This window comes from Nilaparvata lugens, chromosome X (assembly GCF_014356525.2).
Source record: "Nilaparvata lugens isolate BPH chromosome X, ASM1435652v1, whole genome shotgun sequence".
In the NCBI taxonomy this organism is placed as follows: domain Eukaryota; kingdom Metazoa; phylum Arthropoda; class Insecta; order Hemiptera; family Delphacidae; genus Nilaparvata; species Nilaparvata lugens.
In genome coordinates, this window is record NC_052518.1 from 73,071,184 (window position 1) to 73,098,866 (window position 27,683).

Consider the following 27,683-nt stretch of genomic DNA (forward strand, 5'->3'; position numbering starts at 1 on the left):
ATGTGTGTGTGTGTGTGTGTGTGTGTGTGTGTGTGTGTGTGTGTGTGTGTGTGTGTGTGTGTGTGTGTGTGTGTGTGTGTGTTTGTAACTTGATTCCATCCCGTATTCCGCTTCACGTCTTCAACTTGACATAATAATAATTATAAGACAATTACTCTTGTTGTTGGTGAGTTGTGACATAACGCCTTTCCTGCCTGTTACCAAAATATGCGCCATGCTGAATTATATTGTGCGAAATAATTAACAAGAAACTTACAGCACGCTAAATGATTAGCGAGCTGAATAACAGCAGTACAGATGCAACACTGCTTTATTCATCAGCTGTCATTGTCTATGCGCTACCGTCTAGAAAACAAGTACAGTAGAAGCAAAAGCAGCTTCGCTTTCTTCGACAGGTGAAAGCATTTTTATGCTTATGGAGGAAAGAGTCAACCGACCGGTCAGCGGTAATAAAAACTGCTTGCTGCCACGAGCCACAGCGGTAGACGCTTACCAAATACAATATACATACACAGAGCTTTCCAACTGACTTATATTCACTAACATAAGTGTAGCCTAACATTCGCGTTCACTTCTTTTAGCAAAAAGTCACAAGTTTAGGAACAAGATAAAAAATAGAGAAAAACTCTAGTCAACAGTTTGTTATGAACTAGAGGCATGCTTGAAGAATGAAAAAGATGCATGGCAAAAACTATAAATTATAGAAAAAACTTCAATGGGAATAGTCATGAATTTGAAATTAATTTATTGCTACTAGACACAGATTGAACAAGGTTTCAATACTTCAATTATTGAAATATACATGTTATGAGTTAAAAAAACTATGATGAATTGAAAATGTGGGCAGGAAGTTGGAAAGTAAATCATTAGATGGAGGGTAGATGGAGAAAGATTAGAAGTGAGAATTATACTATGAATTGATGAAGAAATACAGAATAAATGGATAGTATTAGAAAGAAAAGATGCAGTATTTTTTTTTTAGGAATGCACACAAAGTGAGAGATAAGAAAGTAGAAGAGCACCAAGAAGATGAGAGCAAAACAAGAAAGAATAAAAAAGTAGCAATTGGTTAAAACAATTAATAGAGCAATGATAGAAGAGCTATAACGGTAGAGGCTATCTATCAAAATTAGATTAGACAGAAACTTTCCAATTCTAAATTCTTAAGCTCATTGCAATAATTGATATGTCATATTTCCCAAAATCTTCATGCTTAGATATTAGTTCGGGAAAATCACAAAGCTGACCATTTATTCATTCTACGAAGAAGGTTCAGAATTCGGGATTGATAATACTGTCAATAGTAGCTAGTATTTATCGGACCTGTGAGTCACGTACAGTTCCTATTTCAGAATCATTGGGTGATTGCTCAAGTGCTTTATTTATACAGATTACATATACTGGCGTATATAATTATATACTATTATATACTGGCTTATATACTATTATATTATAATAGTATACACTTGTGTATACTATTATATTATAATAGTATTAACTTGTGTATATACTATTATATTATGATAGTTTGCAATACAGCAAAGTTTAAAATCAATTTACGTAATGAAACTGAAATAGTAATTAGTAACTTTACCAAATATGAAAAAAAATCTAGTACTATTAGAGAGTATAGAATGTAACATTCTGATTACTATAAGATAATATTTTCTGTATCTACTTGAATTGGCGGAGCTTTGAACACATCATGGTCCATTCTTTGGAAATAATGCTCAGAATATCCTTCCCAGTAACTCTGTGCCAAATAACAGAGAGTGCATAAGTCCAGATTGATTGTTTGATTTTCTGCCTTTATTTAAAACCTACGAGGGCGCAGCCCAAGGATAGTCTATAAATATATACTATTCTTGGGCGCAGCCGGCCCTCTTTTACACTTGATCCTCCGCTGACACCGAACCTGAAGATAGGACCTCACCCATGCCACAGTGGAGTTGGAAAAACCAAAGTTTCTGGGTTAACTCTCTACCATCCACAGCCCTACGGATGTCGTCAGTGACTTTCAGGAGTGCAGAGGCATGATGCCTCTATGACCGCTACGGAACCCCGATTGAAAGTCACCAATCAATCCAGAACCATTCTCAGCTTTTTCAAAAAGCTTTATCAACCGAGGATATTTAAATTTGGAATATAGGTTCAGCTGAGGTATACAGATGTATCAGAATGGTGTTGAAATAACGCCAAAGATAAGTGCAAAGATGACGGTTTTCTGCGTTTCTTTAGCTTTTTCTAGAACTTTGATAGAAATCGACAGAAAATATTCTTATTTAGTAAAATAATGTTAAGCTAAGGTGTGAAAAATTTGTGCCTAGAGTGCTTCAAAATTACGTAGGAAATGAGCTCAAAAGCTTCCCAGCGTTTTCAGTGGGGTTTTCTAGATTTCTCAATTGAAATGGAACTCTTTCAGAGTAGGAAACTCTTTCAATGTAGGCTACTTTCTGTAAGTTATCTACATCATTCATAGTTTATACGGTTCAGTATCAGATTCCAAAGAATTGGACTGAAATACAAAAATTATCATATATTATTCATGTGATAAACTCTATATTTTACTCTTTATTTTTATCCATTTCGATTAACAAAGGAAATTTTGTAACTCTGCTGCTACATATTTCAGATTAAATGGTGATGGAATCGAGTCTGAATGTCTCTACTGACTATTCGACAGAAGGAAGCAAGCTCTAATGAAAAATGCTAGTCTCATTTTTTGTATGATTCAGCTGGGGGTTCAGGGGGCGGAGCCCTTTGGATAGACGGATAAGGCAAGCATAGCAAGCCTGCAGCTTAGTAAATAATTCATATGAATCAATTTTGGTGATAGAGTTGACTGCCCAGACTTTACCACGTAATCAAGAGAATATAATCTATTATTTATTCTATATTGCGAACGTTAACCAAACTTGATATTGCTCAATAAGATTCACCAGTTCATATTTTGCCAAATTCATTTAATAGTAAGCTATATTGACAGTTATTATGAATTAGTGTATAAGCCAGTATACATTGTTATCTACATAAGTGAAAATATCCAATTTAATTTCCAATGTTAGAATGTAGTTCGGTGCCCATTTCATCTGTGAGATTAGACAGCTTGGACTACTAGGATAATACTGAACTTCCCACTTCCCACCCACATCATCCTCACTATCTTCTCACAATAACATATTAGTACAATAATAAATGGAATAAATTGGTGAACAAGATAAATAATGGCCTTTATTGGATAAAAAAATACTTGATACTATAAATAATAGGTATTTGTTGCAGGTATTCAGCATGACAGTGTCATCGGGGGTATAAGTGAGCAATAATGCTGTAGGCCTACTAATGCATAAATCATAGATTGCTATTATTACAATCATCTTTTGAACCTTGCAGAGGCGAGAAATTAAATAACTCTAGAATAAGAATGTATAATCAAGTTGAGATTATTTCCAATGACTAAAATTGTTTGTTTTTTATTTTCAGTGATCCCACAGAGCTGCTGGTATAATGGAGCGAAATTCGATTGTGGCCTAAGCATATCATGTGTCTTAGAAGGAGGTAAGCCTCTGGACCTATGTAGTGGTGGACTTATATGGAGCTGCTGTGTTTCAAGGGACAATGTTCACTCTTCTTCTGATCCTAATATAGGCGCACTCGAAAACGCTAGTAAGTTACTGTTATCTACTTCAGCTGTAGTCTATTATACCAATTATAATCAAAATGACATAGAATAAGAGTATTGATATTATTTACAATGGGTCCTGTCTGTTAATCCATTTCACAGATGAGCATCCAAGCACAAGCTAAAACGCTCATCTGGGCATCATCCGCAATAAAAAACATAGTACTTCACTATTCGGTCGAAGTTGTTTTTTTGTCAGTGGACTACTGACAAAAGTAGTCCCCTCACACTTTCTTTCATAGAATAGTTTTCATTTCTGCTATCAAACCATGATTTACAGGAAAAGAACTGATAGAAATGAGATGAAAAGAAATTATATAGGAAAAAATGAACAGATTTGAACTAGATAAGGTAATAAAAAAAATTGGTCAAAATAAAGTGAAGGGCAAGAAATATAATATTATTTCAATTTGATAATAGAACTAATCAGTCTCCATAGCATTTCAGAGTTATTTATGAATACACAAATTCATTTCCTCATCAAATACTAGATCAGGAAGATCGACACAGTAAAATATAATCTAATCGGCGTACGGCGTAAGGCCCTAGACCTAAGGCCTAAGGGTTCAAACGCCCTTTCATCGAAGATGAGCCCGAATTGGGCTCCCACACAATTAATCTGCATATTTTCTCTCGATACCATCGCCTTCTTATAGTGGCTTGATAATTAATGTCAAAATGTAGAATGAAGATCTTCTATAGGTAATGACTAAATCGGAGAAACCAAAATTCAGATGAGGGGGCTCTCATTCAGAAGAGTGTGTGTGTTAAAAAATATCTTGGAAAAACTTTAAGAGATTAAAAACTATCCTTCACGATTGTAAAAGAAAACAAAAAGTAGATCCTAACTGCATAATCCTAAGGGCATTGTAATTTATCATTTCAAGGACCCTATTGATATGATAATGAAATTCATAATTCATCAGGAATCTCAAACATATCATGCAAAGAATTTTTTTATCAATTAGAAATGCTACTTTCATAATTCCAATTTCAAGCAAAACTTGGTTTAAAAGTTAAACATAGGTGCAGGGGGAGGGGTTTGACACAGACTGTGTCCTTGAAATTATTGAGAGGGTCAAAAAAAGCCGAAATTTTTCACCTTTTTTCTTAAGTGGAACGCCAACATGAGATTCATACTGGAAACTTTCCTAGCGGACAACGGATAATCCCCATGTAACTTCCTCCTACCAACCAGAAGCTTTCAAGGAGCTTTCTGCTCAAAACGCCACTAATAAGTGAATTTTGAATTTGAATTTGTTTTTAGAATTTTGATTGTATTATAATAAGATAAATTCATTGAAATACGATTATTAATAAAATTCCAACCGACACATAGCATCCATCAAAAATGCCATTATCAAAAATAGAATAAAACTAATTTATAAATAATTATATTTTTCGAACACCATTCATTTGAGGTGGTTGAATCGCCGCTGTAAGACCTCGGACAGTGATATTCTCATTGCATTTTCCAAACCATTATATAAGAAAATTACGTGGTGAGATGACAGTTTGGATGTTTCCTTTATAATTTTAGTTATGCATCTTAGCCAGATGTAGATCTCAAGGTTAAAATCCAACATCTTGAGTTTGGGTTTCAATTGTCATTGAAAACTTAAGGTTGCGTGTGTTCAATGCGGATTCACATAGAACTGATCATTGCATTCCGAAACATTTTCAAATGATAACATCAGGAAAATTACCAGTTTTTAAAAATTGATTGATTTCAATATCAATAGAAAAATTGTGAACGCATGTAAAGATTTTTATTTGGGAAATTTTGGAGCTCTTATTAATAATAATTTATGTGGCTTAAAATATAAAATTTTCGTTATGCTTGGTGGTAAGGATGACAACGTGAAAAAGGTTCTGTGCCATTCTAAACCTTCATCGACGCCAATTTGAAAAAATAACAGAATTTAATTTTTCGCCAGTGATAAATCGTTGGCACGCTGTATCTTCTTCTTCCTTTAGTTTCTTATCCTCCTCCCTACTTGTCGATTTCCACCTATTATGATTTAATATTAATACAGCTCCCATATTATCTATTTTCCTGATTAAAAAATCTATTTTTTCTTAAACTTACTAGCATTGTCTAGAAACAATTGGACATTTGTCTTTGAAAACTGACAACAAACATTTCAAGTATTGATTAAAAGCCAGGTTAACATCACTTATAGGCCTACTGAATAGAAAAGACCAGTCAATATTCAACAGACTAGGACTGCACTTCCTTAATCTTGTTTCTGTTACCAATCTGGATTTGACTATTTTCCTACTAATCTTACTATTAAATTCCTTATGATATAACTCTAATGTAAGCCAAATACCTGCATGATATTCTGATAATAAACTCTGATCGAGCAAGGTATAGTCTAATTTATTAGAGAAAGAATTCATAAATATATTGTCCAAGCATGAGGAGTTTTTAGTAGGTTCATTTACAGTTGGAGAGAATTCAACGTAGTTATCTCGGCATTATTTTATTTCTTCATTATTGTGGGAAGACTAATAAATTACGTCAGTTATATCCTTGTGAAAATTATTAACTCAATCATTTTCCAGGTTTCATGACCTCCTCTTTAATTGAATAATAATATACCTGATATAACAACCGTGTAGGAGGTCATTCTAGACCATTTTTCACGAAAGGTCTCGAAAATTTTCACAACTGTTTCAGCTATTCTGGATTTCAAGCATTTTAAATCCATTGTAAGATAAATTTGTTCCCCAGTACGAATTTAATTGTTACTAACATATATCCGTGTACAACGCATTCTCATATTTTTATATATTTATTTTATATTAAATAATAATTACAATTTCGAAGTAAGGAAGTTTTGAGACAGTACCTAGACTCACTGTAGAAAGAGTCTTCGGGGATAAACTGGAGAATACGGTATACACATGAGATGGAATTCAATAATGATACAGTAATAAAAATTGACCTATTAAAACAAACGTTAGCTACTGTAACTAAATTTTGTGAATAATTGTTTCTAAAACAGTGGGTAAATACTTTTTTCTAGCACTTCAGTTTCTGGTGAGTCACAACCGTCCCGGCTATCATCAACCTCAAAGCTCTGAGTCACAGAACCATCATCAGTTTGTGACATTCAACTCTAACAGCAACGCAGTCGATGTGGTGAAGCGCCCTCATCGCTGGCACAGACCACAGTGGCGACCACCAAATTTTCACGTCCAAGTCAGACCACCATTTGCAATCACTGTTGACTCCCATCTGCAACAGAGTGTGCCAACGTCTACAACTTCCCATTCCGGATATAAGGGTATCAGCATTCCCCGACAAACCATTATCAGCACTTATCGACGTTCAGCACTTTCTGTTAATTGGCTATCCAATGGGAATCTGGGCACGAGATTTCTATCAATCTTATAGGACATAATCGGCACAACGATTGAAACAATATTTTCTCATCACAACTAGAATGGTTTCAAATGACTGTATTAAAACTATTCTAGGAGGAAGAAACCAAAATATTGTGCTCTATTTCATTTTGGAACATTTCTACTACTTGATTGAAACAAAGTGTTGAATTCACTATAATTAACACAAGTTAAGGTGAATTATCAGCACTAATCGTCGATCAGCACGAATGGCAAGGCATGAAATTGACGAATCAGCACTAATTGGCGATCAAAATCATTGGGGATGAGCACAATAATTTTTGAAAAATGTATAGTCATCATGCGCACTTTTTATTGGTTACACAGTTTTAGGACTTTTAGCACTATCAATTACTGCAAAACACGATCTTTACCCTTTATTTAACTTGGAAATCTTTCGGTGGATATATTCTAATTCTTCTCTATTTCAAAGTACAGCTATTATTTACACGATAATTTCCTTCATCGTCAAATCACTTTTCATTTGCTGGATTATTCTCAATTAATTTTTAAGCTCCTTAACTTCTGCAAAATGGTTAATGATCTTCCTCAACTTCTCAGTTTGATCTTGCATTGAGCTCAAGTACATGTGTTTTCTTCAGGCTCTCTCTCTGTTGGATGTTGATTGAAAAATTATTATATCTATTCTCCTCAACCAATTTTTGAATTTGAAAATGAATTCCAGGCAGTTTTACTCATTCACATCAAAAGACTTCTAATTTTCAGTACTGTACTGCGTAACCAATGGCAGTACACGTACAGAATATTTATTATCTATTGAGTTAGTGGCGCTGATTTTATAATAATTTTAGAGTACCTAGCATGGTTACTCCTACACAGTATCAGTTGAGAAAGTTGGCCTTTTATAAATTGTGTCTGGGAACTGTTACAGCTCATTCATCTACAATCATAAAAATTATCAGTAAGAGTATAGCAGTTCTGTTGAGTAATAAAATTAGACAAAAATGAAGATGACTTCCACCACGACATATTAGTCATCACATTGACAATGATGATGATGATGTAGATGACAAACAACATAATAAAAATAATGGAAGCAAACAATAATAAGTAGAAATTTGATGTGAGCATTATGCAGCAAAAAAAATCGCTGAGATAAATTTGACGATTGTGAACTTTCAAGTTCCAGCAAGAAGATCTGTGTGCAAACTTTTATTACAATTTGAAACGCTCACCTCGTTCCAGAATATATATCCGGGCTCAAAAGGTTACATAATTATTGTATGTTCTACATCATGTAACACTTATCAAATCTAATTATTATCACAATTCTAACAGATTATTTTGTTGCAGGTTGTGGAGAATTATACACTAGAAGCCATAGAATAGTCGGTGGTCACAGTTCCAATTATGGAACACATCCATGGCAGGTGTGTAGAGCATCAACATTCAGTTATATAATACCATAGTTTTGGCTTTGAAAATTTCCAGTGTTATTCAAAATTCAGGTTTTTTAAATGATCGTTTTTAATTCAATGAACTTTGGTTACCGGTATGTGTGATATCTATTTTGTATTGAAAACTTGTTTAAGTGTTGATTGTTCTTTTGATAAGTGATAATAAATTAACCTGGATTTCTATTTGGACTGTAGTATTAATTTGAAGAGGGATAGTTTTGGGCACAAAGCCTATTGTGCCTCTTGATATAGCCTAAGAGTTATAATTGTACATGTCTAGATAAATCGGCGGATAAGGAGTAGACTGGAATGCTTCAACAAAATTATCCATTATAACTATGATAGACTTTGTTTAGTTTGTCTCATCATTGAAGTGAAGCAGTAGAGCATCAAGCATGCTGTAATAATCATTGATAGGTATGAACTATAAAGCATTAAAAGTGATAAAGAATTTCAAGATTTTCAATTATTTCTTGAGAATGATCCATAGAGACAGTAGGCCAGGCTCACTGCATTAAATCCAATTTTTATTTTGCAGCTAGTTACTTTTGCTTATTAGAAACACCAAAGTCTGTTGTAGAATCGTTGATTGAGGCGTAGGCGTATAATAGAAATTATCCTACATTGATCAGTAACAGTTACAATGGATCAATGATCAGTAACATTTATGGATTGTTCAGCCACGATATAGAAAATGGGATGATACTAATTCATACCTACAGTCATTCATTCATTCATCCATTCACCAATTTAATCTTTTAGGATACCATTTTTTATGTGAACTTTGTTAATTTTTCAACGATATTTTTTTAATAGTATCAGAATAGACTGTACTATACTATAGACTATAGTATAGTCGAAATTGTGAAAAGTTTTATCGAATAGTAGAATATATGTAATGTTGAATTGTAATATAAAATATTTAAGTGAAGAGTTTCTTGATCATAATATTCCAGATTAATCGGTCTCTTCCCTTCCTCATATAAACTTTTACAGTCTTTAAACCTTTTAAAAATTTCTCTTTCGAAGAAATATTTTAGCAAGTAGTAAGTGTGTCAGTTTTTTACATCCAAAAATTATCTTTCAAAACAAAAATCTCTCTCTTTAAGATAAACGACGTATCAGACTCACATTCTACCTCAAAAATGTGTCTCAAAAAATGTATGAGTTTTTATAGTTATCTTGTTGAATGTGTGATATGTCTTACCAGACTACTCAGAAATAAAAACATCTTCGGTTGAAGTTCCAGATTTTAATAATAACATTTCAACACTCTTAAAAAAATACAGATAAAATAATGCACATTTTATGGTATCCCAATTATATTAGCAGGTAGAAATATGTTCAGAAGTCAACTTCTAAATGCAGTGACCGGTAGGTTATTCACTATGCTAAAGCATCACACACGGAGTAATTCTCAATGGAGACATTTTCTCCAAATGGCCGATGACTAGCATTGTTTGCAGTTCTGTTAACAATAACACATTAGAAAATAGGACAAACCCATTTTTCGGTAGCAATTGAGCAACCTCAACATATTTCCCTCATGCTCCAAATATATTGAAGCGACAAAAGTGAAAGTCAACTGACAAAGTCTAATTCGTTCGTCTGGCTCTAGTTGATTGTTGTCAACTGTTACTTTAGAACAATAAAATCTGTTGTCACGGCCCTTAATTATTGTTGTTCTTGTTATTATCATAATCACGACTTTTATCATCCGGTATGATAGCCGATCGCTGTTCTTCACTTAAATTCAGTTCTATTGAATTATATACAATTATTCTAAAATGAAGCCTACGTGACTCACAATATAGATATGTCTTACTAAAATTTATATGAATGGAAGTAAATTTACAATTCAAGAGTAAAATTATTGGTTTTCATAGAAGACTTGTGTGATTAAAAATGTTGTCTATGTATTCATTTAAATGAATGCTTTGCTCCATTATTCAACATTAGGAATTAGCGTAATTAAAGCATGTTCAAATGCTTCTTTCCCACAAGCTGTATAATCGTATTTTTGTTTTCCAATATAGGCTACTATCACACACATTCTAATCTGATTCTCTTTATAATATACGGTACCGTAATGTTGGTAAAAGTTTGCATTATATTATCCTACATCATTATTGTTTCAAGTTTGTGCCAGAGTATTATTTTAATTCTATCAATTCTGCTACTGACATTAAAAATGGATTGATTTAGATGGAATTGAAAGTATTGAAGTATTAACGTGACAGCATTGATTTGTTTCAGGCTGCAATAATCAAATCAGGTTTCTTATCGAAAAAGCTGTCGTGTGGAGGAGCATTACTGAACAATAGATGGGTGGTAACTGCAGCGCATTGTGTAGCAACGTAAAAAACTCATTTATGCATGTATTGGTATTTAGTGGGGTTTCATTGCACCTCTCATTTGAATATCGCATTAGCACGTTGTTGAACTATAATTAGTCCAGTCAATATATACAAAAAAGGGGGTGTGCTTGCAATTCACAAGAAGGGAGATAGGAAGGATCTTAAAAATTATCGACCAATTGCCCTCTTAAGTGTATTCTCCAAGATATTTGAGAAGATTGTGTTTGAGCAGATGATGGTTCACTTAGATGAGAATAACATTTTTCATAACAAACAATTTGGATTCAGGAGGGGATTGTCAACTAAGTCTGCTATATTTGAAGTTGTATCAGATGTGTTGGATGCTCTGGATGGATCGCGGAAGGCTTTAGGGCTTTTCTGCGATTTATCCAGGGCGTTTGATATGGTAGACCATGAGCTGTTGTTGAATAAGCTTGGATTCTATGGATTTGTTGGTAGTGCAGGGAAACTTTTCGTGTCCTATTTGGAAAATAGATATCAGTCAGTTAAATTGAGTAATGGGAGTTCACTGGTATTTTCAGCATGGGGAAGAGTAAAGCAAGGTGTGCCACAGGGCTCTGTGCTTGGACCGACTCTTTTCAATTTATTTATAAACGACCTGCCAAATAATGTAGATGGCAAGCTCATTTTATATGCTGACGAAACAACGGTTCTGGTTACTGGTAAGGATGATAGCAAAGTTATGATTAGGGCTGAAACGGCTATGCATCAACTCAACAATTGGTTTGGTCATAATGCATTGAAGTTGAATATGACTAAATCCAACTATATCAGGTTTGCCGTGACGGGACATCATGCTGAACCTTCAAACCTGAATGCTTCAAATGGGAGGGAGTGCTTGTCTGTTGAAGTGACTAGTTTTCTTGGAGTGGAATTGCAAAAAAATATGAAATGGGATAAACACTTGGAAAAACTTATAAAACAGCTCCATCATGCACTTTTTGCACTGAGAACTGTGAGGACTGCATCCACTATAAAGACAGCTCAGAAGGTGTATCATGGATATTTTTTAGCCCTAATACGCTACAGAATCTTCTTTTGGGAGAATAGTAAAGATAATTTATATAAAATATTTAAGATGCAAAAGAAAGCTGTTCATGTTTTGGAGGGCTTGTGGCCATCCAATTCATGTAGGCCCATTTTTAGAAAATACAGGTTTCTCACGATCCCAGCATTGCACTTCCTTGAGACTGTAAATTTTGTCTTCAGAAATTCAGAGATATTTGAGGGAAATGTAGTTTGCCATGGCTATAGCACAAGAGCAAAGAGTTCAGCTGTATATCAGTACCCCGCTCACAGACTGACACTTTTGGAAAAAGGACCATATTATTCGGGACTAAAGCTCTTCAATTGTCTACCTGAAAGAATACGGTTTTGTGGTAGTCATAGGCTTTTCTTGTCTTCAATTACTAATGTACTTGTGGAAGCGTGTCCCTATACAATGGAGGAATGTTGTGGTGCCTTCATACTTTGAGTTTATACAGATGCATACACTTTGCATAGAAAAATGTTCATGACATGTTACATGCCACTTGAGCTCTGCTCAGATTTGTGGCTTCACGTAACAAATGACAATAATAATAATAATAATAATAATAATAATAATAATAATAATAATAATAATAATAATAATAATAATAATAATAATAATAATAATAATAATAATAATAATAATAATAATAATCTATATTGTAGTTATGATTTTTTAATATATTATTTGGGTACATAAGAGAAGTCCAGAATCAATTTCTTCATGCAAAATTTCCTTGTGCTAGACACAGGGTGGCCCAAAAACCTCATATTTTCGGCTCATTTTCCAGTTTTCAGCTCTTTTTGCCAAATCGCGTAATCTGACAGAAAAATTGGCTGTAGACTTTTTTCACACTATAAAATTTTGAATGAAATAAGATCATTTGGAACTCTCTATCTCCAATGAGTACTGAGATATGAATTTTCCAAAATGAGTGAAATTTAAAGAAAAATCAATTTTGATGAATTTTAGTTATTGATCAACAATATCTTTCGATTGTTACTATTTAGATGTATAATTCAAAACCCCTCTGGGTGTATTTTGGTGCTCTACAATCTGATATCAGGTAGAGCGCTCTATCTCTTATAGATTTTCAGGTACACCTGACAGCAATGCTCCTTGTATTGTGAAAAACACCTAATTTTCAGCTTCAACCATCATCACCAACTACATTGTCCTCACATTGATATTTCGTACAATGAAATAAGTTCATGAGATTATGTTATATGAGAATCACCCGTTAGATGCACTTCATTTCAGTATTTCCTAGTGGAGAGGCGCATTTAAGGACACCTCAAGGATCAACATTTCAAACACTCATTACTTTTGACACAATGCTCACATTTCATCATCGTACTACACTTCATTCTTCTCGGCTCGTCAAGACGATCCAAAATCATGCATAGAGACCTTGAGCAGTATAGAAATAAAATTTATATAAGTGACCAAAACTCACTTATTTCTGGGTATTTTCAGAAATATGACCACCGCACTCAGTTGTTGGGGGTACTGGATCCAAATCCAAAAACAGAATCTTTCTATCTTTATTTATAATGAAGTTGGAATTCAAGATAAAATAGATGAGCAATCAATTGCGAAATACGAATCTGCAAAACACTTGCGCCGCGGCACATTGTTCTGGCGCAAAGGGAACAGCCGAGTTGAAATGTTGTTGACCGTTTATAGAATAGAATAGAATTTTATTGGTCATAAAATACTCACATGAATACATGGACTACGTCAATTTTTTAACACTAAAGTAAGTCAAAACAACCACAAAAACACTAAGATCAGTCAGTATCAGAACAATAAAATAACACATGAATCACATAAAACGATTCCAATCTATTCTAAAATAGTCATGTACGGTGTACAAACATTCATCAATTAACACTGCTTTCAATACTTTTTCAAATTGTGTGCATGTGAGTTCCTTCAAGTGGTCAGGTGTGGAGTTATATAATTTGATAGATGTGAAGTGCCAGTTTCTTTGTGATTTAGTGTGACTGTACAACGGAATTCTAAGTTTGTGTCTATTTCTTGTATTTAAACTATGGAAGCTATTAGAATCATACTTATTCAAATTGCCTTGTACGTAACATTATATTTTTAAGACATATAACGACGGCAACGTCAGGATACCTAGGTGAATGAAATAAGGTCTACAATGTGCATTATATGGTAGCTTGCATATTATTCTTATTGCTTTCTTTTGAAGAACAAAAATTGATTTGTCGTTTACACTGTTTGCCCAAAGCATTATTCCGTGAGAAAGGAGACTCTGGATGTGTGCATAGTAAATATTCACTAGTACAGACACATCCACAGTTACACAAAGTCTCCGTAACATATACAAACCTTTCGCCATCCTACCTGACAAATAGTCAATGTGTGCATCCCACGATAGACAAGAGTCAATAAAAACACCTAAAAACTTCAATGGAGTCTCACCCTTAACCTTTCTGAATGCAAAGTTAATGTCAGCGGTTTTACTATCATTGAGAGAAAGATTATTTGCTGCACACCAGTCTTTTAGAACCTGATAAGTTTGATTCCTCTCACTTTCAAGATCATGCTTGGAGGGGCAATTTATTTTTAAGCCAAAATCATCTGCAAATAGGTACCCATCTTTATTATTGCTATCCATATTCAATGGCAAATCATTAATATAAATATTAATAGAATGGGTCCTAAGATAGAGCCTTGAGGCACGCCGTAATCAACTAGTCTACCATTGGACAGGACGCCATATTTGTAAACAAATTGATTCCTGCTACTTGAATAAGACAATACAAGTTGAACTGCACGTCGAGTAAAACCATAAAAATTTAGTTTACCACCTAAAATCTTGTGCTGCACAGTATCAAAGGCTTTGGAAATTTCATATGACGTTAGACCAACAGAATCACCACTCTCTAAGTTGCTAATTACACCACTAACCACATTAAGTATGGGATCATTAGTGCTTCTTCCAGACCGGAAACCAAATTGTTTTTCAGAGAAAATGTTGTTGGACTCAAAATAGATTGACATTTGTTCATACATTAGAGTCTCAAATACCTTTGAAAATACAAGAACAATAGCAATCGGTCTGAAATTACCTTTCTCTTTCCTTGATCCCTTCTTATGAAGAGGTAAAACTTTAACATTTTTTAGCTCCTCTGGATAAGTGTCAGTAGCAACAACATACTATTCATTGAACAATTATGCTAACACTTCACATATAACAGCTGCTATTTTCAAGATTAAAGCATTTAAACCATAAATATCCAGACACTTACTATTACTCAATTTTAAAATAGTGTCAAATACTTTCTCTACAGTTACAGGCTTAAATGAAAAATGTACACTAGGCTGTTGCAATTTGCTAAAATAGAAAGTTGAATCATTAATACTGACAGGTATATCTCTGCTTATCAGAGAAACAGAATCCACAAAAAAGTCATTGAATTCATCAGAAGTGACATCAACAGGTGTCTGGGATCTGGCCGCATTATTAGCACTGCAATTCATGCCATCATGGTGAGACCATTAACAATTCTCCACATTGTCTTATTCTTATTGATGAAGCTACTTATGATTTCATTATGATATTCAATTCTTGTCTTTTTAGTTTCTATCCTGTATGATTTTCTTGCCTCTTTAATTGTGGTGAGAATTTCTGGTGTTCTGTAAGTTTCATATAAATGATACAGCCCATCAGATTTAACTTTTAATTTTTTAAGATTGTCATCATACCACTTGTTATTTGGCTTGACTTTGTGGGAACGCAAATTTTTCTATTGAAACGCACCATTTACAGCCCCCATGAATAATTCAAAAAATGTTCTATATCTATCCTTAATATCTATTATTGAGTAAACGTCAATCCAGTTAATGGAATTCAAATGACCATGAACTCTTACGTTATCATTACTGATTAACCAAAACTTAGTCCTATTAACAATACAGCGTCATGATCAGAAAAAAAGCATTATCAGAGTTTCCATTATTACAAGTTTCCATCATTCGATCTCTATTCATGTTGCAGCACTGAATCCGTGGTAAAGGAAACGATGCTTCACAAGAAAATACTCGTCCCCATGAGGTCCCTGCAATTTCAAACTTCTTCTCGTTATACCAAACCATCTACAATTATTTAATTTGTTAAAGTTTATGGATCTTACACCAGGAACCGAGGAACGAATTTTTTATGCAGAATACAATATATTCGGCTAATACACTAAATACAGCTTGCAATACAGCGAAGTTCAAGATGAATTCACGAAATATAAACTGAATAACATTATTGAAATTTGAACCGTATATGGTATGGAAAAATGCAATTTAGAATTATTTGACTACTATGAGAATATTTATGAAATAGAATTATAGTACACTTTTTTAAAATTTATAAAATAATAAATCAAAAATACAAAATTTTAGCATCTATATAAATTATGAAGATGGTGTGGATCACTGAAACTAGTTGTCATAGATTGTATTTTTAATCTATTATTTTATTAATTTCAAAAAAGGTACTATAATTCTATTTCATAAATAAAAATCAGTAGCCCTGAATTCATACATTTTATGAAGATATGGTACTATAGGATTATATTGTTTTGTTTCTACAAAAATTGGCAGAGGTGATCATAATCAATGTCCACTCTCGGAAACATTTGGTGTGGTACACTCACACAACTTTCCTTTGCTCATTGAATTGAAAGCCTCATTCTAAAGAGAATAATTTAGGGGAATAACATAATGACGATTGGCGGCAACATATTTGAAACTACGATCAGACTACTGTATATGTGTATACATAATTGTTTTCAGAGTACTTTTTCCTTTGTGTAAATTGTGAAATTCGATGATTTTTTTTTTTAAAAAGTCGTCAAAACAGCTGAAATATCTCGACTATGTGTTCTTTTTATAAACTGCTCTACCTACCTACCTACCTCATGCACGAGAAGGAGGTTACAAAGTCCATTTCTTAAGGATGGGGTGGACCCCCAATCAGTTTCCCAGGAAGGAGACTCATGCCAGTTGATAGAGCTGATAAATAGGGTATGAAGTTGAAAGAAATTAGTCTCATTTTTAAGAAAATTGTGAAAAACATGGTTTTTAGTAATTATCCGCCATTTTTCTCAAGAATATTACGGAGCTCTATATATATATATATATATATATATATATATATATATATATATATATATATATATATATATATATAAATACTAGAAAAGTAATAAGAGAATGTTTAAAATGGTACATGTGAAAAACAGACAAGAAAAATAGTATAATAGCTACTTTGAGAAAGAAAAGAATAATGTTAAAGGTAAATGATAAAACTGAATTTTGATTATTCAATAAGATCAATCATAACCACATAAAATAACAACATATAACCTACGTATTACATATGGTTCTAAGAGAAGTGATAAAAGAACTAGAGAAAAAGGGATCAAAAGGGAAGTGGAAAAAATATTAAAAGTTAGTTAGTGGAAAAAGGGTGACCATGGAGAGAACAAAGAAAAGGCCATTGTGAACCAGAGTAAATTAAGAACAACAGGTCTATATTACTCTTCAATTGAAGAATGGTGACATTTTTCTCTTGAAGCTCCATTTAGACAAGGAGAAGAGATCCACCTGACCATCACAGCAGAGGAATATATGAGGAATACGATTCATTGGTGAGTAATAATGACCAACCGTGTTACATCTACAGATTGAGAACTCTTGCCGATTACGATTATTGAAGACAGGAACCTTAAAATTCAGCCTTGCCAACAGATTAGGACTGCACACGTAACCGTTCACAAGACCATAGAGGAATAAACAAGAAAGTACCTTCCATCTGAATGCCAAAGTCTCAAAGCCGAACATGCTGCGCAACACACCAGTTGGAAACCCCAAAGGACAAGGACGATTCTGTTTTCTACAAAATCACAATTTCAAAAATTTATTCTGAACAATTTCAATTTATGGAGGGGGCTGTGGGAGGGAGGATGGCAAGGACTTTGACTTTGAAGCATTGGTCAATTCTTGTTGTGCTCAGAGCCATGGGTGGGGATGGGTAGGGAAGTATTATTTTTAGAGGAAGCCCTTTGATTGTTGATCCGGAGGTTTAGGGCAGTGGTGGTTTCACCTATGTAGAAGGCAGGACAGAAGTTGCAGGAAAGGAGGTAGATGCAATTTTTGGAGATGCAATTACTGGATTGATGGATTTGGTGGGTGTAGTTGGTGATTGGACTGGTAGAGGAGATGGAAGAATCTGTGATAGGACAGGTTTTACAGCGGGGGCGTTTGCAAGGTAGGGTACCAGGTGGAGTTGGGATTTCATCAGAGTTGATTTCATCACAGTCATCAAAATTTTCTTGAGGTTGGGAGGTTGCTCAAAAATAAGGGTGGGTGGTTGCTGGAAAAGGTGTTTGGTAGAGGGATTGGAGGAGATGAAATGAAACAGATCTTCAAGGACAGGTTTGAGGTTTTCAATTCCAGGGAAGTAGGTGGTACAGAGCTTTGGAGTTTGTGGGATTTGGGTATTTTTTGTGGTTGGATTAGTGCCAGTTTTGGAGGACATTTGTTTCTGTAACAACCTTTCAGGATAGTTACATTTCAGGAGGAATTGGTGGAGTTTTTTGAGGTACTGGTCAAGATGGTGGGGATCACTGCAAATTTTTTGTCCTCGGATTGAGAGGGAACGTGGGAGGGATCTTTTGATGTGGTAGGGATGACAACTCTCAAAGTGTAGGAGCTGTTGAGTGTGAGTGGATTTGGTGAAAGTATTGGAGTTGGAAAGGATTACATTGACATCTAGGAAGTTGATGGAGGATTCAGAAATATTCCAGGTGAAGGAGACAGAGTAGTTGGAGTTGAGTTGATTGAGGAAGTGAGAGAGGGTATCATGTCCATGAGGCCATATGAGGAATATGTTGTCAATGAAACGGAGCCATATCAGGGGGGATAGGGTTTGTTTGGAAAGGAAATCCTGTTGAAGGAGGCCCATGAATAGGTTTGCATAGGATGGTGCCATCCTGGTGCCCATGGCTGTACCCTGGGTTTGAAGATAATATTTATCTTCAAACCTGAAGGCATTGCTTGTGAGTACCAGTTTGGCAAGGTTTACTATGAAGGTGGTTGAAGGGGTGAAGGGTGTGGGTCGTGAGGGAAGGAAATGCTCAAGGGATTTTAAGCCTTCAGAATGGGGGGTGGAAGTGTAGAGGAAGGCTACATCAATGGTAACAAGGAGGAGTTGTTGGTCAGTTGGAAGGGTTGTGTTTCTTAGGATATCTATGAAGTGAAAGATTCTCTGATATGAGAGGGTAGGGAGGCAACAATGGGTTGGAGGTGGAAATCACAAAGGGCAGAGATTCGTTCAGTTGGGCTATTTATGCTTGAAACAATGAGACGACCAGGATTGCCTTCTTTATGAATTGTTGGAAGAAGATAGAAGTGTGGTTTGTTGGGAGAGTCTGGCGAAAGGATGTTGATGTCTGAGTCCGAGAGGCCTTTAGATGGACTGTATTGCATCAGAAATTTGAAGACTTTCTTTTGGATTTGTGGAGTAGGGTCAGAAGGCAGGAGTTGATACTGTTCAGGGTTGGTGATTTTCCGGTTGGCTTCTTAGATGTAATCTGTGGTGTTCAGTAAGACTACAGTTGAGCTTTTGTCAGCTTTGGTGATGAAAATACTGGGTGTCAGAGCGGAGGTCTTTGATGGATTTGAACTCTTAGGGTGTGAGGTTGGGAGTTGGAGTGAGGGATTCAATGAATTTATATATATATATATATATATATATATATATAATATAGATTGAAACAGGATACACACAACACAGATGGATTAAAAACACTTAAAAACTCACATTTAAACGAAAATTTTCGGGAGCTGGGCCCCCTTTGTCAATCAAACAGGAAGTGAAGTGGTGCAGATTTGGAAGATTTTGGATGCAGATTTTCCTGTTTGATTGACAAAAGGGGCCCAGCTCCCGAAAATTTTCGTTTAAATGTGAGTTTTTAAGTGTTTTTAATCTATCCATGTCGTGTGTATCCTGTTTCAATTTATATTATAAAACTTTAAAGTGTTTTCCGTTAAGTGCTACTCACTTAACGTTATATATAAATATAAATATATACAGGATACACTCACTTCCTAGACTTTACTTCCTGGTTGATTGAGAAAGGGGGCCCAGCTCCCCGAAGATTCTCATTTAAATGCAAGTTTTTAAGTGTTTTTAATCTATCGTGTGTATCCTGTCTATATTTATATTATAAAACTTTAAAGTGTTTTCTGTTAAGTGCTACTCACTTAACGTTATATATATATATATATATATATATATATATATATATATATATATATATATATATATATATATATATATAGACAGGATACACTCACTTCCTAGACTTCACTTCCTGGTTGATTGACAAAGGGGGCCCAACTCCCATATACAAGGTGCGGCAGAAAGGATGAACGGGTTTCAAAAAAGTAATATGTCGTTACCTATGCATAAAAAAAACATTTATTTACAGAACAATATTCACATTATTTTACAATTTTAGAAAATTAATGTTTGAAAACAATATCTGACAGGTGACGGCCGTTTTCAGCAATGCACTTTACAAGCCGCTCTCGGAAGTTGGATTGTACTCTTTCTAACATTGCCCTGCCAATTTGTTCGACTTCCTCACGAATTGCTCCCTTTAGTTCTTGAAGTGTACGTGGTTTATGCTGGTAAACACGTGACTTCAGGAAACCCCACAAGAAGTAGTCGCACATGGACAGGTCTGGAGAACGAGGAGGCCAATCAATGTCACCAAACGGAGAAATGATGCGACCACGAAAAACAGCCCGGATTGCTTCCATTGAATTTCTTGCTGTGTGAGCTGTCGCCCCGTCCTGCTGAAATCATACTTGCCGGATAGGAATACGTTTCCTTCTTAATTCAGGAAGGAAGAATTCAGTGAACATCTGTCTATAACGTTCTGAGGTTACAGTTACAGTGGTCCCGTTGTCGTCTTCAAAAAAGTATGGACCAATAACAAATATACTGCTCACAGCACACCAAACTGTCACCTTGGGACTGTGTAATGGTCTCTCATGCATTAATTTTGGATTTTCATCTGACCAATAACGATAGTTCTGCTGATTAACGGTACCATTCAAATGAAAATGTGCTTCATCTGTCGTAAACAAAATGATGTTTTCATTTTGGTCAAATATGGCCTCCATTTCTCGAGCAAAATTCAGCCGCTTTACAAAATCGCCAGGATTCAATTGTTGAACCATGGCCATTTTGTAGGGATGAAATCCTAGATCTTTATGTAAAATACGCCTTACTGACCAATCACTGATGTTCAGTTCAGAAGAATGTCTCCTAGCAGATCGATTAGGACTACGGAGTATGGCTTGCCGAACTCTTTCCACATTTTGTGGAGTGCGTACAGTGCGATGAGCCCCTGGTGGTCGTTTATTCATTACTGTTCCTACTGAACGAAATGATTTTACCCAACGTAAAATGAAAACCCAACGTTTTCATTTCTCGCAAGATTGAAATGACGACGAAACTCGCGCTGAACTGTAATGATACTCTCATTATTACGCACAAAACTGTCGTAAGTAAACACACGATGTTGCACATTCCACGAATCCATGATGCCGATTAAACAATGACTAGAAAAAATGGTATGATCTACCGAACACATGTTCACTTCAGCTGGCCCAATCCGACTACCCAAATCAGAATACTATCTGTTCTAAAAACATCCACCCTTCCTGCCGCACCCAGTATATATATATATATATATATATCATTATCCGCCATTTTGTCCGCCATCTTGAATTTAATTTCATTGAATTTCTTGTTGTCGGATCCTCATGGTATAAGGACCTTAAGTTTAAAATTTCAAGTCAATTGGGTAATTAGGAATGGAGTTATCGTGTTCACAGACATACACACACACACACACACACAGACCAATACCCAAAAACCACTTTTTTGGACTCAGGGTTCTTGAAACGTATAGAAATTCAGAAATTGGGGTACCTTAATTTTTTTCGGAAAGCAATACTTTTCCTTACCTATGGTAATAGGGTAAGGAAAGTAAACAATCCTAGGAGAAAAAATGGGAAAAAATCTTCCCATTGGTAGCGTGGCCTTTCCTACAAACCCATTCTCTATATGCAACAGGCTTTTAAAAAACTTTTTACTGGTGATAGCCTATTCACAAAGTTTTTCAATATGTATTATATGAAACTATCAAAATAAATTATTTTCTCAGGATAACACTTTTTTCCTATCATTACAGTTTGAGACATGAGCGCCTTAAGTTTAAATTTTGGGACAGATAATTTGAATTCGGTAAGAGATGAATTCATGAAATTTTGTGGCTGAATTATTGATGGTATTGATGATTGAATAAAACAGGCAAAAAACGTTTAGTTGAGTTAATTTTGATCATTTTTGGTAAATTTAATAACTTTATAACTTTAATAAATTTAATATCTTGAAAATTGATATTCTCAGGAAATCTTTGTTGTATTCAAGTAACATTGTAACAATACCGAAGAAGTTTCATGAATTTATCTCTAACTGAATTTGAAATGTTCCAAAAATTTGAATATTAGTCGCTCATATCTCAAAAAGTAATGATCTGAAAACATTTTTTCCTAAGAGAACTTTTTTAATTTGATAACTTAATAGTATACAAATCGAAAAACTCGGGGAAATATCACCAGTAAAAAGTTTTTTTAGTCTGTTCCACAGCTACTATAGGCCTATAAAGCTATTAAAATAAAAAATATTTTTCAGTAATTTTTTTTTCTGACCAGTATTTTTGAGATATGAGCGTCTAATGTTAAAATTTTGGGACAGATCATTTCAAATTCGGTAAAATATTTCAAATGATTCACAAAATGTTGAAGACAAATTCTCCATTATATTGTTCATTGAATATAACAAAAATTTCCTGAAAATATCATAATTTTGGAGAAAATTGTTACATTTACAAAAACTTATATTTTCAAGGGATTTTCATTTTATTCAATCAACGATAACCATGAAGATTTTATTTTCAAAATATTATGAATCCATCTGCTACGAAATTTGAAAAGATCTGTCCCAAAAATGTAAACTTTAGATGCTCATATCTCAAAAAGTAATGATTAAAAATACTTTTCGAAATATCACCAGTAGAAAGTATTTTTTATCTGTTGCACAGCCTCAAATGGGGCGTTTGCTAGGAACAAAAATTAAATTGTGGACTTTCCTAAGAACTGTACTCAACTTGTACAGGGTTGGTGTATACTATGGAAGCATTTTTATATTTCTTCCACAAGAATAGTTTGACACAAGACATAGGAGGAGGAGGTGGAGGAGGAGGAGAATGATGAACGGGGAGGAGAAGGAGGAGTAAAAGTGGGATGAAGAAAAAGACAGAGGAGGAGAGAAAGAATAAGGTGAAGGGGGAGGAGAAGAAAAAGGAGGAGGAAAAAATAACTTCTACTTTTTTCTTATCATTCTCCAACATCTCTTCTTGAAAGAGTTGAAGAGAAGATGAGTAGATAATGAAAAGGTGAAAGAACAAAAGAGAAGAAGAAGAAGAATCTTCATCTCCTCATTCTTCTCTTCAACCTCCTTTTCTTATCCTTTTCATATTATTAAACTTTTTGAAAATTTTTCTGAGTTGCCTAATTATCAGAAGAAAACTACATGTGACAAACTGATAAAATTGTTTGTCTTTTATACAATTACCATTTGATTCAGCTTGTAATTGATGAGGCTTCCTCAGTAATTGAGTTGAGAGCCTGACAGCAATCATCAATTATTCACAAAAAACAGTTCCAAAGACTGATGCTCCCCTTCCATATTATATGCTAGCACACTCCTTCTCTCACTACCGGTACTCACTTCAAGCGTCTGTGGAAATTCAATTGCTATCTAGTAAGACTATCCAAAACAAAATTCATGCATATACTTCAAATGTACAGCTTTGTTTTTCTCTGTATAAGTTTTCTCTGACCATAAAAATAGAGTAAACATAGGTACTAATATTATGAATACAACATACTATCAACTAATAGCATAGGGAAAATATGGAAATAGGGTGAAATAGCATAATGCTCTCTTCTAATAGTATTAATATTTTTTGGAAAAAATGCTCAAAAAACCTGAAGAACTTTTTATTCCAAATGAGTTTTCAACCCTGCATTACTCGTGCAAATTTAGTTTCATTATCACTCGCATGGGGTGATGGTGGTCTCAATATGACACCATCCGATTTCCAGTATCTTTCAACATTCCTGAAATGATTTCTTTGCAAATCAGCTCATAGAATTATAAGTTTACATCACTAGAAGATACAAGGAGATAGTGCACTGTTACTGTTATTATTGAAATACAATGGGCCCGTTCTGTGTACATGGAATGTGGTAAATTGTCCGATTCACAATTTACCGAGTAAAAAGTTCCATGTTCCATGGGAGGAATTTTGACAGATTCTGTTCCAGAATCCTGTTCCAGCTCCAACTTTCTGCCCCACAGTTGAAGTGTGGTAAATTGTCCGACTTGGTACTAGTAGGCAGGAATAGCATGAGCTGTGAGATGCGCGAGAGGAGAGATAATGGAGTGAGAGTGGGAAGGCCGCTCGAAACTAAGAGAGGGGAGGTGGCTAGAGCTTGTTGTTGAGACGGAAGGCTCACTGTCGCCTTTCCTACTGCTTATGCTATTAGGCCTATGCAAACCGGAGCGATGTGCACCGTACGGAGGTCAAGTTGAGACTGAGTCAAATGCTTCCCCCACCACTAAAATTCTCTCTCGGGCTACGGCGCAACTTGAACTTAGAGCTCATGCTATTCCTGACGGGTTGTACAGTTCCAACAGGCTCCAACTATCTGAGTTCTCATTGGTCGATTATTGTAGTCTGCATGCTTCTCTGCGCATGCGCTGATAGTTTGTTTACCATAGCATAGAATACATAACCAACAATATGATGTTTGATGATCATTCATTAAATGAATTTTTCTCGATAGCAAATTTGAGAGTAATGGAATAAAAGAAATTTACACTTTTCTAGACGGTAGGTTTGTAAAACAGCCTTCCTTCATTCACGCAGCTAGTAAACAACACATTTTAGTGTAAATCAACTTCATATGTGCGCGCCAAAAGCTTCAACCAACGATTTTGAAATGGCGTTCCATGGGAACATTTTGCACTAGTCATGTGATGGAACAATTTACTGTACACAGAACGTACACAATAATTCCAATCCAAGATAAATGTAATAATATTTTTCGCCCCACTTGGTTGTAATGAGCTGGTTTTCGTGCGTCATATGGAGGCCAATAATTATTGTTTTCTGACCAGGCCGGTAAAAGTTTTACGGCCCTAGGGCTGTAAAATAACCTTGAAGTCAGCTGATTCTGATTTGATGTGAACGTGTTTACAAAATGGTTTATGAAATGGAATCAGTTTATGCTTCTAGAATTGAATAAGTATTCTGCAATAAGATACTATCATTTTATTTGGATGAATGAAAAACAGATAAGATATATACTGTATTATAATCTATTCAAATTTGATTTTCAGAGTAGGATAGAACTTCTAACCTAAACTCCCGAAGTCGATGACAACAAGCATTGTTGACATCCAGATTGGCCAAATTTGAAGTGTGCTAAAACAGCTGATCAAAAAACTTTTCATTATTTGTGTTTATTATTCAAGAATCAAAAAAAATTATAATTATATCATCTTATTGTCATTTGGAAAAATAAAAAGTATAAACTCAACCTCTTACATGATTGAACATAATCTTTTAGGTTATTTAGACAAATCAGAAAAAAAATAAAAATACTTGGACAATTTCCTAATATTCAGATTACCTCAGATTTGCTAGAGCTATGACCTTCCACTTTTGCTTTCCGAAGTGCTTATAATAGACAATTATTCTAATATAAATAATATATTGTTTATTTTTCTGTGTGGTTAAACACCACAAACACTTACACTAGGGAACTATAAATACCAGGTACGCGCAGTCGCCATCTTGAGTCACAGAAGAAGGAGCCAAATTCATGGGCAAAAATGTTTTTTCCGGATCTCAATCTTTTCTAGTCCTCGGCCTACGGCCTCGGACTTGAAAACCGATTTCAAGCCAGAAAAGTCTCATTTTCGGCCCTTGGTGCGAAATATACTAGTCTATTATTCTTCTCTTTTATATTTTCAGAAATTGTTCAGAAATATAGAGTCTCAATGTGTATCAAGTTGGAAAAAGCAAATAATTATTATGAATAAATCAATTTTTAATATTTATTATCGTGCAGTAAATATGACCAAAGCCTAAATATTATTTAATAATATTATAAACAAAAAACCGTCACAGGCAGCAGAGTTATTGGCCCATATGAATGAAACCAAAGCAAATGCTCATGAGCAAAAGCATTGAGCATAAGGTTTTGCTCATGAGCAAAAGCATTTGCTCGTTTTCATATGAATAAGCTTTACCTTATGCTCCTGAACTCTGGGGCAAATGCTCACATATTTTAAAGATTTTTCATCAGCTGATTCGCTTTTGTAGCTTTAATTTGTATTGATAGCTCACGGAAGCGCCAAATATACAAACAGGGGGCACCGCTTGTGTTTGCGTCGTCTGCACTGTTCTCTACTTAGACCATTTATAGAGTAGACACGCTGGGAAGTCTAGCCTCTGTAGCCAACATCTACTGCCAAATCCGGCCATATTGACGTCACAACCAAGCTAACAACAATGCATTGTTCAACAACAATGTAAGTTGAACACCACAAACACTTACACTAGGGAACTATAAATACCAGGTACGCGCAGTCGCCATTTTGAGTCACAGAAGAAGGAGCCAAATTCAAATTACATCTGTACGCTATGTTGTATGGTTTTGGACAAAATTTATATTGACATCACTGAAGGACTGAAGTGGCTTATAAAATTGATGAGAATACTTTTCTAACAAGGATACATTCAAAAAATGAACGTATTGTTCAGAACAAAATGGAATGATTTGTATCAAATTTAACAAAACCCGGTACCATACAAAACTAGTCCAGCTGTAGTCCTTCAACTCTGTGCCTCAACATTATTAGTTTTGGAAAGGTGCAGTCTTCAGAAAAAAGTTTCTATCAATCATAATAATTGGTATTGATAATTTTTACATCTAATAATTTTTACATCATATTATTAATAGTCTACTTACTATACTGCATGGATTATTATTAGATGTAAAAATTATCAATACCAGTAAATTATTCATATCAGTCCAATTTTGGATGAGAAAAAGATATAGGCCTAGGCTATACTCTTGTAGCTTGCACAAGCTTAGAAGACTCGCCATTACTAGTGTATTGTAATAGTGAGTCTTCTAAGCCACTAGGATCGGTATTTTCTTAAGACAATATTAATATTCATTATAGAAAGTTCATGATGTCAAGGAGAATTTGTAAGTAAGCCTATAAACTAGGTAGGTAGTGATAATATTGTAAACCAAGCTACTGCTCAGCTTCAACACTTACCTATATTGGGTACCTTATAATAGGTATAGTAGCCTACAGTTTGTAAGTTCACATTATAATATTGTCAATTATCCATGTAATATTGTTTTGAGATGATCAATTAGTAAAATAGAAAAAGCTTTCAACATAGCGAGTAATGATTGTTTGTGAAAGTACCTGGACAGTACCGTACCCAGTGTCTTTGACTCATGAAAAACAAATCAATAGGTATAATAATGCTCACAAACAGCTCATGTAA

General features: G+C 34.6%; 1 protein-coding gene across 3 annotated transcripts in view; it reads left to right on the top strand.

Annotated features, from left to right (window-relative positions):
* The window catches only part of LOC111060542 (serine proteinase stubble), a 107,565-nt gene that overhangs the window by 59,563 nt on the left and 20,319 nt on the right, over positions 1-27,683 (top strand). For 2 of the 3 annotated variants that reach the window (XR_005573014.1, XM_039441588.1), the window contains exons 2-4: positions 3,484-3,666; positions 8,408-8,484; positions 10,768-10,868. Coding sequence is in view for 2 of the 3 variants with exons in the window: in XM_039441588.1 (XP_039297522.1) it covers positions 3,484-3,666; positions 8,408-8,484; positions 10,768-10,868 (361 nt within the window). In the remaining variant the exon portion in view is untranslated. Of the gene's footprint in view, positions 1-3,483; positions 3,667-6,714; positions 6,976-8,407; positions 8,485-10,767; positions 10,869-27,683 lie in introns of all 3 variants that reach the window. The other variant, XM_039441587.1, reaches the window with a different exon arrangement.